We start from the raw sequence: 17,297 nt of genomic DNA, 5'->3' as shown, positions 1-17,297 counted from the left end.
GGCTGCTGTCATGATGCTGCTGATGAGCTGGAATGCTGCCATGTTGCTGATGATCGGATCAGCTGGGCTGCTGCCATGTTGCTGATGATCGAGTCAGCTGGGCTGCTGTCATGTTGCTGATGATCGGGTCGGCTGGGCTGCTGTCACGTAGCTAATGATCGGGTCAACTGGGCTGCTGTCAGGTAGCTGATGATCGGGGCTCCACGGCGTCTGCCATGTTGCTGATGATCGGGTCAGCTGGGCTTTCGCCATGTTGCTGATGATCGGGTCAGCTGGGCTCCTGTCTTGTAGCTGATGATCGGGAGACCTGGGCTCCTGCCATGTTGCTGATGATCGTGTAGGCTGATGTCATGTTGCTGATGATCAGGTCAGCTGGCTGGTGTCATGTTGCTGATGATCGTGTAGGCTGATGTCATGTTGCTAAAGAACGGGTCAGCTGGGCTGCTGTCATATTGCTGATGATCGGGTCAGCTGGGCTGATGCCATGTTGCTGATAATCGTGTAGGTTGCTGTCATGTTGCAGATGATTTGGTCAGCTGGGCTGCTGTCATGTAGCTGATGATCGGGTGAGCTTGGCTGCTGTCATGTAGCTGATGATCGGGTCTGCTGGGCTGCTGTCATGTTGCTGATGATCGGGTCAGCTGGGCTCCTGTCATGTAGCTGATGATCGGGAGACCTGGGCTACTGCCATGTTGCTGATGATCGTGTAGGCTGATGTCATGTTGCTGATGATCAGGTCAGCTGGCTGCTGTCATGTTGCTGATGATCGTGTAGGCTGCTGTCATGTTGCTAAAGAACGGGTCAGCTGGGCTGCTGTCATATTGCTGAAGATCGGGTCAGCTGGGCTGCTGTCAAGTTGCTGATGATTTGATCAGCTGGGCTGCTGTCATGTTGCTGATGATCGGGTCAGCTGGTCTGCTGTCATGTTGCTGATGATCGGGCCAGCTGGGCTGCTGTCATGTTGCTGATGATTGGGTCAGCTGGGCTGCTGTCATGTTGCTGATGATCGTGTCTGCTCGGCGTCTCCCATGTTGCTGATGATCGGGTCACCTGGGCTTCCGTCAGGTTGCTGATGATCGGGTCAGCTGGGCTGATGCCATGTTGCTGATAATCGTGTAGGTTGCTGTCATGTTGCAGATGATTTGGTCAGCTGGGCTGCTGTCATGTAGCTGATGATCGGGTCAGCTTGGCTGCTGTCATGTAGCTGATGATCGGGTCTGCTGGGCTGCTGTCATGTTGCTGATGATCGGGTCAGCTGGGCTGCCGTCATGTTGCTGATGATCGTGTAGGCTGCTGTCATGTTGCTGATGATCGGGTCAGCCGGGCTGCTGTCATGTTGCTGATGATCGGGTCAGCTGGGCTGCTGTCATGTTGCTGATGATCGGGCCAGCTGGGCTGCTGTCATGTTGCTGATGATCGGGTCAGCTGGGCTGCTGTCATGTTGCTAAGATCAGCTGGGCTGCTGTCAGGTTGCTGATGATCGGGTCAGCTGGGCTGTTGTCATGTTGCTGATGAACGGGTCAGCTGGGCTGCTGTCATGTTGCTGATGATCGGGTCAGCTGGGCTCGTGCGATGATGCTGATGATCAGCTGGCTGCTGTCATGTTGCTGATGATCAGGTCAGCTGGGCTCCTGTCATGTAGCTGTTGATCGGGTCAGCTGGCTGCTGTCATGTTGCTGATGATCGGGTCAGCTGGGCTCCTGCCATGATGCTAATGATCAGCTGGGCTGCTGTCATGTTGCTGATGATCGGGTCAGCTGGGCTGCTGTCATGTAGCTGATGATCGGGTCAGCTGGGCTGCTGTTGTGTTGCTGATGATCGGGTCAGCTGGGCTGCTGTCATGTTGCTGATGATCGGGTCAGCTGGGCTGCTGTCATGTTGCTGATGATCGGGTCAGCTGGGCTGCTGTCATGTTGCTGATGATCGGGTCAGCTGGGCTGCTGTCATGTTGCTGATGATCGGGTCAGCTGGGCTGCTGTCATGTTGCTGATGATCGGGTCAGCTGGGCTGCTGTCATGTTGCTGATAATCGGGTCAGCTGGGCTGCTGTCATGTTGCTGAATGATCGGGTCAGCTGGGCTGCTGTCATGATGCTGATGATCGGGTCAGCTGGGCTGCTGTCATGTTGCTCATGATCGGGTCAGCTGGTTTGCTGTGAGGTTGCTGATGATCGGGTCAGCTGGGCTGCTGTGAGGTTGCTGATGATCGGGTCAGCTGGGCTGCTTTCATGTAGCTGATGTCATGCATAAGAGAGAAACTGTGGGAGATTATTCGGTCAAAAATACGGGTCGGATGCTGTCATGTTGCTGATGATCGGGTCAGCTGGGCTGCTGTCATGTAGCTGTTGATCGGGTCAGCTGGCTGCTGTCATGTTGCTGATGACCGGGTCAGCTGGGCTCCTGCCATGATGTTGATGATCAGCTGGGCTGCTGTCCTGTAGCTGATGATCGGGTCAGCTGGGCTCCTGCCATGTTGCTGAAGATCGGATCAGCTGGGCTGCTGCCATGTTGCTGATGATCGGGTCAGCTGGGCTGCTGTCATGTTGCTGATGATCAGGCCAGCTGGGCTGCCGCATGTAGCTAATGATCGGGTCAACTGGGCTGCTGTCATGTAGCTGATGATCGGGTCTCCACGGCGTCTGCCATGTTGCTGATGATCGGGTCAGCTGGGCTGCTGCCATGTTGCTGATGATCGTGTACGCTGCTGTCATGTTGCTGATGATCGGGTCAGCTGGGCTGCTGCCATGTTGCTGATGATCAGCTAGACTGATGCCATGTTGCTGATGATTGGGTCAGCTGGGCTGCTGCCATGTTGCTGATGATTGGGTCAGCTGGGCTGCTGTCATGTTGCTGATGATAGGGTCAGCTGGGCTGCTGTCATGTTGCTGATGATCGGGTCAGCTGGGCTGCTGTCATGTTGCTGATGATCGGGTCAGCTGGGCTGCTGTTATATTGCTGATGATCGGGTCAGCTGGGCTTCTGTCATGTTGCTGATGATCGGGTCAGCTAGGCTGCTGTTGTGTTGCTGATGATCGGGTCAGCTGGGCTGCTGTCATGTTGCTGATGATCGGGTCAGCTGGGCTGCTGTCATGTTGCTGATGATCGGGTCAGCTGGGCTGCTGTCATGTTGCTGATGATCGGGTCAGCTGGTTTGCTGTCATGTTGCTGATGATCGGGTCAGCTGGGCTGCTGTCAGGTTGCTGATGATCGGGTCAGCTGGGCTGCTGTCAGGTTGCTGATGATCGGGTCAGCTAGGCTGCTTCCATGTAGCTGATGTCATGCATAAGAGAGAAACTGTGGGAGATTATTCGGTCAAAAAATAAGGGTCGGATGCTGTCATGTTGCTGATGATCGGGTCCGCTGCTGTCATGTTGCTGATGGTCATCGTATTTCATTTGCTTCGATACATGTGTCAATCACTGGATCATCTGGTCCATATCCGAGTATTCATGACCTGCCGTCATATTGCTGAATTATTGCTGAGTGCGGCGTAAAACAACAAACAAGCGAACAAAACCAAAAATGAAACCAGGATAATTTGTCTAGTGCTTGATTTAAGGACCACCATTTTACACCGTCGGGGTGCGCTCTCAACCACGTGACTTGAAATTTACGACCAAAATTGAAACAGGTCAGGATCAATAGTTGTGTTGGAACAGCTTGGTTTCACCTGAACAAAGAAATAATGGATTGTATTGCGTGATCCCTATAAATATCAAGTGACGTCACTCTATTATCATTAGAGGTTCTTGTTTTCTCAGGATAACCTAGTTCCCAGGCTACCGAAGTAGATGGTACAGAAAACTCCAGGTACTTTCTATCATGCGTCCCTCAATCCAGGAACATTATACAAAAGGTCCCTCTCTCCGCGTGGTATCTATGGAGAGTCTCTCTGTCCTAGAGATGTAGTTTGCATTTTAACCCAATCCATATAACACACATTACGATTGTGCGGTCACAGTCACAGGGATCAGACCTGCAACCTTCGTATCTGTAACCAAGGGAGTGAACCACGCGGCGACACAGTCGCTGATAATCCACAGAATCTCTTCCTCAAGTATGCCAGCAAGATATAGTTTACGGCCTTTTCCTAAGGTTCATGGAACATGTGTTGGATACATAAAATTGGCGATTTTGTTCTGGCAGATTTTTGTTTCGACATTTAAGACAGATGAACCATGGTCCCTCGTCTTTGGTTAGAAATGTAATCTCGGGGTCGGCGATGAAAGGGTGTTCAGTTGTCGACATGCTGCTCGTGTTCATTTTTTCACTCGCTGTCCTCGAATTTGTTTTTTTACCGCTACGCTATTGTTTCCCTGTCAGGTGTCGCGACGTTTGTTTTTTTCCTCGTATTTCTTGTATTTAGACGGCTGATATGACGGTTAAAAAACTCCCCGTCGGTTTTGGTTGAAAATAAAAAATCCGAAGCTCGGTTTTTTTCTCTCTAGCGCTTTTATATATTCAACTATAAATGTTAAGCTTGGCGGAGTTATGCCCCTTTTTCTGTGTACAAGTACTAGTGTGCTGACCTCTTCGCCGTGTTTTGACGTCAAAGCTGAAAATGTGTTTCTGCTCCATTCAACAGGTAAGTTTTGGTATTGAAGGTGTCATGTTCTACTTAACCACACAATTCTAATATACATGTATGTCTTATAATGTTGTTCTGATATAAGGCAGTATATTGTTCGCTCGCAGTTTGCATAAAGCACTCCAATCAAACCTTCCGTTGCACGGTACTTTATCTATGTACGATAGAAATGGCTACATATTAGAGTTTTCTTCGTTTGCAAAACAGACAACTTTTACTGGTCATTTAGAACTTTCTGATTTTCAAACCAGTCTTCAATTTTACACCACCGGGTGGACAATTCAACACTGTACAACTCCGTCAAATTGCAAAGTCAAGCAGAGCCAGAGCCGCGCGACAGCAATTCTCGTACACCACTCATTCATCAGTACTCATAAAAATGTGTCTGACAATTAACTCGGCAACCAGGGTTCTAGCGGCAATGTAATGAATGATGCTTCCAAGCCTTGAGGCAGATTTCTCGCGAGATCCGAGCTTATGCAACTCGCCCCCATGTGAATGCCGAATTGTATACAATTTCAGTACGTGCAACTAAATGCATACACCCAGGTGTACCAGTGCATCAGTCAATAGCCTACCTGTACCGGTCATGAGAGGCGACTAAGTGCATTAGTAAATAGCCTGTCAACCTGTGCCGGTCGTGAGAGGCGACTAAGTGCATCAGTCAACAGCCAACCTGTGCCGGTCATGAGAGGCGACTAAATGCATCAGTCAACAGCCAACCTGTGCCGGTCATGAGAGGCGACTAAGTGCATTAGTCAACAGCCAACCAGTGCCGGTCGTGAGAGGCGACTAAGTGCATTAGTCAACAGCCAACCTGTGCCGGTCATGAGAGGCGACTAAGTGCATTAGTCAACAGCCAACCTGTGCCGGTCATGAGAGGCGACTAAGTGCATTAGTCAACAGCCTACCTGTGCCGGTCATGAGAGGCGACATTTTTAGATATGGTGCGATGCAGTCTGAAGTCATAAACCAATGTCAGTTGCAGGATAGAACTGTGCAACATTTGGGGAAGGCTTCCGGTAAAGGGACCACATGGTCGATCACCGTTTATGAGGTATCAGCTGAGACAAAGAATATGAAAAAATTGCATGATTTGTTTTTATGTGCTATTTGAGTGAAAACAGACCTAACTGCTATGTGTGGACTGTAATAATTACAAAATCTGTCCATTAAAGTCTTTAAAATTGAAATTATTTGGAGGTATCACAAAAGTACCACATTATCGGACGCGCTAATTTGCAGCATGTAGTGAGCACGGAGACGCGGCAGAACACGCAGGGAAAACAATATTTTACGTTGGCTTCATCGGGCACCTTTCATCATTCCCCACAGCGCTCGCGATCTGTTTCTCACTGCCCCATATATGTTCTGACCAAGTTTTCGGTGGAGGTTGAACATAAATAATGCCATATGTTGATGGCAATGCGACTAGAAAACAGTAGTTTTGTGTTGGTTTGTCAAGAAAGGAAATGTATGACAACTCAATTATTGTCCAAAAAAATGACAATTATGTTGGTGTTGTTTTTTTAATAAACGTTCAGCTAAATATCACGAGCGTCTTGAGACCAACTGGTCCCTTTTAATCAAAAGATGTAATATGTCTCCGGCATCCCTGTCTATATAAAAACATACAATTGTGTCGTATAGAAAGCTCCTCTTCAATAAAAATTCAAAATAACACAATTTAATACCAGATACCTGCTGTTTCTGTCCATGATACATGTTTGCGATGCGAAAAAAGTTTTTGTTCATAACAATTATTTCAGAGTTATCTATCTCTCAAACGATAAAGTCATGTATCATCAAAAAGATACATTAAATAAGCATCTACTTTCATGAGAAACGTTTCAGTTTAGTGATTACAATACTGATGATGAGAGTTTGGGTGGTATTCCAGACTGACGATGGTTTATAAGAATCCAGGTTCTTGACGTCGAATGATAAAATGTGTGTCCCTTTAACTGAATACTCCTATCAAATGCATCCATTTAATTGATTTTCGTAATTAAAGGAATTCATGTTGTACAGTCCATGGTACAACTGCGAGTAGGCTTGTCATTAGAGGCGACTAACGGGATCGGGTGGCCAGTCTCGCTGACTTGGTTGGTGCATGTCATCGTATCCCAGTTACATGGATCGATGCTGATGATGTCAGTCACTGGATTGTCTGGTCCAGACTCGATTATTTACAGATAGCTGGAATATTGCTGAGTGGGGAGTTAAACAGCAAACAAACAAAACTGCGAGTATGTATAAAGAGACCTCTTCGACCATAACGCATTGTTTGTCACAGTCGTTACAGACTGACTATTGTAGTTCTTCTCGCTTCTTGCCTTGATTGACAGGTCCTATGACCATTGTTTTGTTCCTACTCCACGTTTTTTGGCTACTGACCTTGTAGGCGTGTCAAGTTATGTGCCTAAAATTAAACAATCCTGATTCAAGTCACGCCACAGTATGTATTCCTACACATCGAATGTTTATCAATCTCGTCATGTTTGTCTGCTTTGATATATACAACTGTTCTTGTTGAACTATTGTAGACAAAACATGTCTTCGTTGCCGAATTTAATTATAAGCATTGTCTGTGTATTTCGTTCGGTTCATACAAAAGTTTGCACGTTGGTTTTAAGATTCATACCTCAATGAAACATACATAGTCAATCCTCAAGTACAGTGAGTGAGTGAGTTAAGATTTAACGTCTCATCGGCAGTATTTCAGCCATATCGTGACGAGCCTCAAGTACAGCATTGAGTCTGTTTATGTTATCTTGTTCTGGTAGATCCCCATTTCCATTAACTATCAGACTGAGATCAGTTGGTGTATTTGCGAGTATAAGTTGGTGTATTTGCGAGTATACGTTAGTGTATTTGCGAGTATAAGTTGGTATATTTGCGAGTATAAGTTGGTGTATTTGCGAGTATAAGTTGGTGTATTTGCAGGTATAAGTTGGTGTATTTGCGAGTATAAATTGGTGTATTTGCAAGTGTAAGTTGGTGTATTTACGATTATAAGTTGATGAATTTACGAGTATAAGTTGATGTATTTGCGAGGGTAAGTTGATGTATTTTCGAGTATAAGTTGGTGTATTTGCGAGTACAAGTTGATGTATTTGCCAGTATAAGTTGGTGTATTTGCGAGTATAAGTTGGTGTATTTGCGAGTACAAGTTGGTGTATTTGCGAGTATAAGTTGGTGTATTTGCGAGGGTAAGTTGGTGTATTTGCGAGTATAAGTTGATGTATTTGCGAGTACAAGTTGATGTATTTGCGAGTACAAGTTGGTGTATTTGCGAGTATAAGTTGGTGTATTTGCGAGGGTAAGTTGGTGTATTTGCGAGTATAAGTTGATGTATTTGCGAGTATAAGTTGATGTATTTACGAGAATAAGATGATGTATTTGCGAGTATAAGTTGGTGTATTTGCGAGGGTAAGTTGGTGTATTTGCGAGTATAAGTTGATGTATTTGCGAGTACAAGTTGATGTATTTGCGAGTACAAGTTGGTGTATTTGCGAGTATAAGTTGGTGTATTTGCGAGGGTAAGTTGGTGTATTTGCGAGTATAAGTTGATGTATTTGCGAGTATAAGTTGATGTATTTACGAGAATAAGATGATGTATTTGCGAGTATAAGTTGGTGTATTTGCGAGGGTAAGTTGGTGTATTTGCGAGTATAAGTTGATGTATTTGCGAGTATAAGTTGATGTATTTGCGAGTATAAGTTGGTATATTTGCGAGTATAAGTTGATGTATTTGCGAGTATAAGTTGGTATATTTGCAAGTATAAGTTGGGGTATTTGCGAGTTTAAGTTGATGTATTTGCAACTATACTAATTATATTTCTTCATTTAATAAGCCACAATCAAAGAAAACATTGAACGCATTTTCACATTTACTACCACGGATACATTCTGCTGTGTCTTTAATTCGTAGCCCACATCAATCCTAATTAAACTGACTAACGGTAAACATTATGGCTTGGCTTAGTATGTACAATATTATGTTTTGTGTCCAAAAGAGAAGTACGACTGGGCCTTGGGAAGATTATTCTGATTTATAAGTGTTTTAAATATTGTGTTGAATTACAAGTTCTTTCAGTAAAAGGTTTTCGTTCCACAGCTTGATGACAGATGGTGAAAAGACTCATGTGAAGGTGTAAGTCTCGTGGGGAGAATTGGGGCATTTTCAGAATTTCTAAGGGGGTGTGTATTGCGCATGTTTTAAGCTCCTGAATTTTGTAATGTATGTGTATTAATGTATTAACTAAGATCAGGCTATGTTGTGAAATATTTTATATTCTACCATGACATTGATGAATGCTTGATTCTGATTGGTTAAAAAGGGGTTTCCTTTTTGCTACGGAAACCCCTTTCAAATATATTAAGCCTCTCCACAAAAAAACGTGCGTATGAATACATAGATAGCCTACATATCGATTCACAGAAAATGGCTGCCGATCGATCACCCCCATATGAACTGTAAAACATATCTATATTTCCTCTAATACACTCTGGGTATCTAATACCAGCCAGGTTTCTAATACACGCCGAGTCAAGGGCTCTCGCGAAATTAATAGACGGCGTAGTGTCAACTAGAGGAAATACGGTAGTTTGACATCGGATGTTTGGGGCGTTCTAGGCTGCAACCCTGACTGCTGCGATGATGACATTAAAAGATTTAACGAAGGCATATCTTTTGCACACAAATGAAATGTTTATGAAACTGTTAGAGAAATGTTCTATGGTGACCAGAATCGGAACAATTTCAGCTATTTCCTCATTGAAACAACCGACAATGAAAGTAAAATATAACATTATAAAAATTGTTTGAAAAAACATCACACCAGCAGGGATAGTTAGTCAACATGTTAATGTTGAACAGCATCACACCCACAGTACTGGGTTGTCTTCTTGTTTCCTGCAATTCTTTAACAGCACTGTTACTGTTAACAATTTCTTTGGCAGCCATAACTGAGAGTGCAGTGCAGATACAGTGACAACCGGGACACGTTAGGACGTTTCTCAATTCACTGTGGGGAGGTATAATAAATTAAAGATTCACACATTCAAAATAAGTGAAAGAGTGATATCTAATAAATTTTGTTGAGAAAATAATAATTGTTCATTTTTTTGGTAACTTTTTCTGAAACCTACGAACAGATAATTTTATTATTATTGAAACAACCGACAATGAAAGTGACATATACATAATAAAATGTGTTTGAAGACATTTTATTCATGACAACATGATGTTTACAAACCTTTTTCTGATCGATATCCATTGCCATCTCCGTCAACCACCACCGTTAGAATTTGGCAGGAGGGGATTTGAAATTGCATCGGAAAACACTCCCTTCGAAAGTCCACGAAAACAATGTCCCAACTGAAGTGACAGCTTATCAAACTTGAAGAAATTCATTTCAGAACACGCACAATTATGAAAATCATACACGACCTACTATTTCTGGACCAGAAATGTCTAAGTTCTGTCACTATTTGGCTTTGGATCCGTGAAATCTTGAAATTGACACGTCACACCATGCAGATTCCTCGTTTCAAAATATCCGGCTCGTCTGCAGCCTAAACAGCGGCTGTTCAGTCATACTCATGAGTGAGTGAGTGAGTGAGTTAAAGTTTAACGTCACATCGGCAATAATTCAGCCATATCGTGACGAAACAAAATTTGATATGAACAATATATATTAAACTGTATCAAATTCTGCCGACAAAGAGCAGTATAATGACTAGAACATCACAGACTTTCGTAAAACTAGTTTGAGAATAAGTAAAAATAGATAACTAACTAATATAATCATTTAACACCACATTATAAAAAACAGGCTATAGATCGCCAACAACTGAAGGTTGATCACCGCGTTGGGGACCCTGGGAACTTACAGTACTTTTGCTACCTGCATGGACCCCAGTCGGATTTACATCATCCCTTCAGTTGTTGGCGATGGCTGACAAATTTAGCCAAACATTAAAATAACACATATACTTCTATTAAAAACGTGGAAGAAATAAATATACTTTGAAAGACGTGGTCTTACTCAGTCATACTGAGTTCCATTAGTAATCACATGGATGTGCCTGCAGGCTCGATCAATCCCAGTAAATCTACAGGTAAATGTTGATCCACATCATAGATCGGGGTTGTCATCTTGCTTCTTTTAACTAGATCAAGTTAATGTAAACACATGATTGTCAGCTATTGGCAGCTGTGAGGTTTGAGTAACCGTGATGTAGGTCAAGTTCTGCCACATCCAAGTTCGGGGTAGAGGGGCATTTACTTTGATGTTATTATTGTTTACTGGGGGTAATTGCTATCTAACTAATAACTCTTAGACATGTTAAATGTATGTTAGAATGTTAATTCATAAAGTTTGCTGTAGAAATATATTCGTTTAGCATTTTAAAACTTTTTTCTATTAACTGTCACCCCTACAATAGAAATGATGGCATGTCCGATTTCCAAGAAATGACCTCTCGCACAAATTTCCGAGAAACGACGCCCAGTCCACAGTGTTCAACAGTGTGCAACAGTTTGATAGAAATTAAAACATCTCTCTCTTTGGATTAAGTTAGGAGTTATATTTGTCAACTTCTTTTGAAAAACTAGATCTATGTGTTTTGAACACTTATTATGAACTACTCACGACTATGGTGTTTTTTAATCTTCAACTTTTGTAATAATTGCTACATATATAACTACCTGTGACAACTTTTCAGAATATTCTAAGATTGCGGATTGTGTTATCACGCGTTGCAAAAGAGCGCCGTTTTCAAAGCGTTGTTGCCGTCATGGTAGAATGGAGATAAACCTACTGTGTTTTGAAATTTGATGTAGTCCCACTGTAGAATAGATACCTCTTTATTATAATTTGGAACCTCACGCTAAAGCGCTCCATTCAAAATTATAATATCGAGGTATCTATTCTACAGTGGGACCACATCAAATTTCAAAACACAATAGGTTTATCTCCTAATTAAAGACAAGAGTTTTCGTTTTCTTGTAAGTTGTTGTAAAGCTTCCCAACCAGTTTTTGAAATATAGTGAGGCTCGCGATGCATGTGTATTTTGGTTGCCCCGTAATTTATGTTTCTAGCTGCTTCCAACTGCAGTCTTTCTAGTCAATCACTCGATCTGATCTATTGTACACCCTAAAACTCACATGCGAATACAAATTGGGTCAAAATCAAAATCTTATAAATTGTATTGAGAGTGTCTCGGTTTACTATAAAGTAAAGTAATCTTTATGAGTATATCACTTGTGAGGTTGTTGTAACAATCGTGTCTGCATGACAAGACCACTTGCTTGGTGATTCGAACGTAACGCCTACATGTCACCAGTATTAGTTTCTCTCACATCAATATAGTTTTATCATAATGTATATCTTCTTTTAGTGAGAATAAAAACAAACTTTAGTTCCTGTTCAGATTATTTTGGAATCATTGCATTACATCTCGTAGACATAAAATTATGTGTCTTCAGGCATCATCATCATCATCATCATCATCATCATCGTTGACGTGGCCGTCATCATCATCATAAAAAACATCATAGTCTGACAATTTTATGTTAATAATGATTATTGTAAATCGTGTTGTACCACATGAATGAAGGGGACGTGGCAGGATGGATATTTAATAACTGGGGGCTTATTCATTTGTCTAGCAGTTGTACTGTTGACCATAAGACACAGTAAGTCGAGCGCCAAACTCTGCCGTGCTCCTGACAAGACACGTCACAGTGACGTCATATATATAGCGCGCACCTTACCGGCCGTAGTGTCGCCAGTCAAGGCGTTTCATGGCTGGTAGTGAGATGTGTCGCTTGTGTTAGGACGTAATTGTTGGGTAAGTGTTTTTACCACCGTATTTTGTACTTTTAGAATCTTTAGGAACATAGATAGGGTTGTAAACAAAACATGATTGATGGACAACGATATGAATATTGTAGGTATCGGACAGCAGGTGCTTGCTTCACACTGAACGGTGACTGATTTAGGCTATTTCTACAAGCCAAACTCTTCATTATCTTGAACTGACACCGGGGCTACACACACGTAAAGATGTCCACAAGCCACACACAACCCATTAGTTTGAACTGACACCGGGGCTACACACACGTAAAGATTTCCACAAGCCACACACAACCCATTAGTTTGAACTGACACCGGGTCTACACACATGTAAAGATGTCCACAAGCCACATACAACCCATTAGTTTGAACTGACACCGGGTCTACACACACGTAAAGATGTCCACAAGCCACATACAACCCATTAGTTTGAACTGACACCGGGGCCACACACACGTAAAGATGTCCACAAGCCACACACAACCCATTAGTTTGAACTGACACCGGGGCTACACACACGTAAAGATGTCCACAAGCCACACACAACCCATTAGTTTGAACTGACACCGGGGCTACACACATGTAAAGATTTCCACAAGCCACACACAACCCATTAGTTTTCAGGCATGTTTAATCTAGATTTAATAATAATTGTTTTCGAAATTTTCATTCAACTGATTGTTTTACAACTAAGACCTAATGTTTTGTTGATTCTGTTATCGTGAATCAAATAGTTATTGAAATACATCTTTAGATACTGACACAGATGTATTTCTACATGTCGCTACACACGGAGGTTTGTGTTATTCAGAGTAGAAAATACATTCACAAGTTTATGTCTGCACACACACGTTTATGGATAATCTGTCCCGACACGTTTGATATTAAATTCAGTTGTAAGTAGGCATAGAGCGCTCCATGTTTACTAAATTCACCATTCAATAGGCCAATGTCGTCTATTCACGACAGCCCACACAGTAGGGCCTAACGTTCTATTTTATCTTCGTATAGGAAATATAACTTTATTATTGTACCAGAAGTAGACAGGTTTGGCAAGGAGAACAGGCACTGCTGACCATGTTAGCCTGTCTATCCAGATTATATTCGTATCTCCATCACTCTGTCCAAGTGTTGACATCGTTATCTGCCTAGATGAATGTTTCCTCGCACAAGACAAGACAGTAATCAATGGAATTCATGGTTTGAGAAACTGTTGACACTAAACCAGACCAGCCGTGGCCATTTCCTTCTGTTTGGGATTTCCCATCGCTCACTTCATTAAACTTTACCCATACATTCAGTCATGTATAGTAGGCGACATTTAGAAGCCTTGATGTAAGGCTTAGATTATTTGTATATGCATGTTTTACAACGAACATGACGCACGGCCACTATGGTAGGCCTTGTAGCCTAGACGTGTATGAATTCCGTAATAATACAAGTAACGATATTTGACTGACGAGGAAATAACAGCTTGTAGGCCTAAATGTATAGTATATCTTGTCCAGATAATATATCCAGTGATGTTTTGAGATTTTCATTTTCCAAACTTGAATTCTTGAATGTCCCTGTCGAGGTTTACACTTTAACAACTCAATGAAGAAAACACTGACCCATATATGATGAAAGCATTGTCGACCAGGTCTGAATATCAACTAACATGGCAATAAATAATGACAATTCTATATAAACAATTGTGATTAATATCGAAATCAAATGCGTAAGTAAATCGTATTATAGTGAGACTTCACATAAAACATACTAGATGTGGCCCCGAGCAATATCACGGCATGTTATTATAGAATGCTTCCATGTTGATGTCCACATTCCATTGTACAAACATTGCTTTGATATTCCGGTAACATGCGTGTGTGCCATTCTCGCATTTATTAATACATTAATGTGACAAGGGCGTTAACTCCAGACGACCGAGCAGTAATAGATTTTACAAGGATATTGCAATTTCAGTTAGTATTAATTTCCAATTAAGATCCTAAAATGTTTTTTATCTCCACTTAATTATTCGTACTTGGGGAAAGGTGTGATCTAGTTTGGCTGAACTTTATATTGAAAAACAACAATTAAACTTACCCTAACTGATTATTATAACCTTCCGTTGTCAGCAGATATAATTATAAGGTTGCTGCAGTGGGATATAGGTTACTTGAAAGGCTATTGTAAACATCACTCCAAGATCTATGGGTGCAAAGAAACGCCAGGTAAATTAATCAACATATTACTGTTAACATGTTTAAGTGGATGTTTGTTTGGGTTTTTCAGCCCCTGGCACAGATACAGGGAGGGAGCCAGGGAGCCGAGACACCCCCCAGGGATCAGACCAGCCCGGTGGAGGTAGCTACAACATGCATGTGTCTTGTAACAGAACATAGATATACTTATTTATATGATGTAATTTTAGACCACAGGGATCAGACCAGCACGGTGGAGGTAGCTACAACATGCATGTGTCTTGTTATAGAACATAGATATACTTATTTATATGATGTAATGTTAGACTACAGGGATCAGACCAGCACGGTGGAGGTACCGCACAACATGCATGTGTCTTGTTACAGAACATAGATCTACTTATTTATATGATGTAATGTTAGACTACAGGGATCAGACCAGCACGGTGGAGTTACCGCACAACATGCAAGTATCTTGTAACAAATCATATCATGTAATTGTGGGTGAAATTGTTTGATACAAATTCCATGGGGACACTTTCCTGATATTACCCACTTTTGATAGGCCTTCCTTCTGAATACATAAGTGTCACTGATTCTGCGACATCAGCAGTGTAGCAGCCTTGGGACACACAGAAAGAATAGGATATCTCTTGACCACCGAATAACATCACAGACAATAAAAACACTCATTACTCTAACATATGTTTATGCTTCTAGTAACAGAGGTGATGCTTTCATCACTACATGTACTTGTTTTTGTTTCCATGTCAAGTCATGTACGTCTCTGCCGATGACCACACAGTGCTTTTTAATGTCTACATTACATATTCTGTGTTCCAGCCTCAAGTCACCCGAGCGAGATGAAAGCACTGAGACCTGGGGCGACACAGGAGTCTGAGCTACACGGTAGGTGGGAGAATACTGTGGACCAGTGGTGATAGTGTCAGTGTGTACCTAGGATATTGTGCCAAGTCATCAGACGTGTCGGAGAGCTCTGTCCTTATATGAAAATCTCCCTTCATTTAAAAAATATTCTTTACAATGAGCAATTTGACATACATCTTTCTTTAAATACATTTTAAAAATACAATAATGCTTCGTTTCATTACAACACCACTGACTAGTTGTATGTATTTTTGTATACAGGAATGTGCCCTGTTTCAGTCTATTCTAACCACCCTGTTTGTCTCCACAGCCACCAGCAGGGAGGAGGAAACACGGAAGTCTGGGACCCCCCTAGGACCTGGCACACGAGGTGGGTGGAGACAATGTCAGATGTATGGTAGTGGACAAACCACCCCCCAGACATACACACAACTGTGTTAGAACTGTAAGACCTGATACACGAGGTGGGTGGAGACTGTGTCACATGTATTGTAGTGGACAAACCACCCTCCACACATACACACAACTGTGTTAGAACTGTAAGACCTGATACACGAGGTGTGTCTGACACATTGTAGTAGACAAACCACCCTCCAGAACTGTGAGATGTTACAGAAACATTCTAACCATGTAAATACCTAAAGCGTATAAACACAAACCAGTTGTTGCCACTCCCTCTACAGTCGCCATGTTGTTGTCAGCCATGTTGCATGTCTAGATAATACATCAAGTGTTTGATATCCTCACTGTAAGATGTGAACACTGTAGCTGTGAGATAAAGATGTCGGACATGTGTACAGAGTTTTCTTTGTGTTACAGCGTCACCGATTCCCGCACGTAGAGACCCCGAGGCAGACCGCGACCTCCGTGAAGCCAGCAGGAAGGGGAACATGGCGGCCGTGAAGCGGATCCTGGCAGCAGGCCAGGCTGACGTCAACTGTAGAGACGTGGTCGGGAGGACACCGGTGATGTGGGTAGCATGGAGGGGACACAGAGACGTGGTGGAGCTCCTGGTGAGTGAAAGGGCTGATGTGTCACAGGTGGACGAGCACGGTAACAACATCCTTCACTACGCCTGTAGGGGAGGAGATGTGGAGACGGTGAAGTGTGTGCTGTCTCTGCACGTGGCGGACATCAACAGTAGAGGAGGGTGGAGCAGGACACCGGTGATGTGGGTAGCATGGAGGGGACACAGAGAGGTGGTGGAGCTCCTGGTGAGTGAAGGGGCTGATGTGTCACTGGTGGACGAGGACGGTAACAACATCCTTCACTACGCCTGTATGGGAGGAGATGTGGAGACGGTGAAGTATGTGCTGTCTCTGAACGTGGTGGACATCGACGCCAGGAACAACGCCGGTCTGACAGCGGCCGACGTGGCGAGACTCAAGGGACATAAGGAAGTTGTGAAACTTTTGTAGCCGCCATGCTGTCACGTGATGTAAATAAGAGAAAAAGTTGGATCGTGGCGTCACCTGAAGTGAGTGTCGTGTTTGTGTGGACGGTGAAGGAGGACATGTTGTTTCACACAGTGACGTGGTGTGCCGTTCACATCGTCGTGCTTTATATGTCAGGATTAGGTGAGAATGTCTGTTGTTTTTGATGATAAATAAAACTTGTTGAAAACATTTTCAGACATTTTGTCATTTGTTTTGTTTGGAACTTCGCATGATCAGGTAAGAAAATTGTTAACAGAGTGTAAATATAGATGTTGTGTGATTAGTATGTAAACTCCTCATCTCGTGGTATTAATCTGTGTTAATTGTGAGTA

At 42.9% G+C, this 17,297-nt stretch overlaps 2 protein-coding genes across 3 annotated transcripts in view; both read left to right on the top strand.

Annotated features, from left to right (window-relative positions):
* The window catches only part of LOC139447275 (ankyrin repeat domain-containing protein 2-like), a 405,959-nt gene that overhangs the window by 209,870 nt on the left and 178,792 nt on the right, over positions 1 to 17,297 (top strand). For both annotated transcript variants that reach the window (XM_071228569.1, XM_071228568.1), the window contains 2 exons: positions 15,485 to 15,550; positions 15,840 to 15,899. In XM_071228569.1, the coding sequence (XP_071084670.1) occupies positions 15,485 to 15,550; positions 15,840 to 15,899 (126 nt within the window). The remainder of the gene's footprint in view (positions 1 to 15,484; positions 15,551 to 15,839; positions 15,900 to 17,297) is intronic.
* On the top strand, positions 16,358 to 17,095 carry LOC139447281 (inversin-like). The gene has a single exon (XM_071228576.1). It carries the CDS (start codon positions 16,420 to 16,422, stop codon positions 16,945 to 16,947), a length of 528 nt encoding a protein of 175 aa, XP_071084677.1. The 5' UTR covers positions 16,358 to 16,419; the 3' UTR covers positions 16,948 to 17,095.

The sequence above is a fragment of the Haliotis cracherodii genome, unplaced genomic scaffold (assembly GCF_022045235.1).
Source record: "Haliotis cracherodii isolate W230 unplaced genomic scaffold, xgHalCrac1.p SCAF_7, whole genome shotgun sequence".
In the NCBI taxonomy this organism is placed as follows: Eukaryota; Metazoa; Mollusca; class Gastropoda; order Lepetellida; family Haliotidae; genus Haliotis; species Haliotis cracherodii.
Note: the sequence above shows the minus strand (reverse complement) of the source record. Positions and strands in the feature narration are given on the sequence as shown.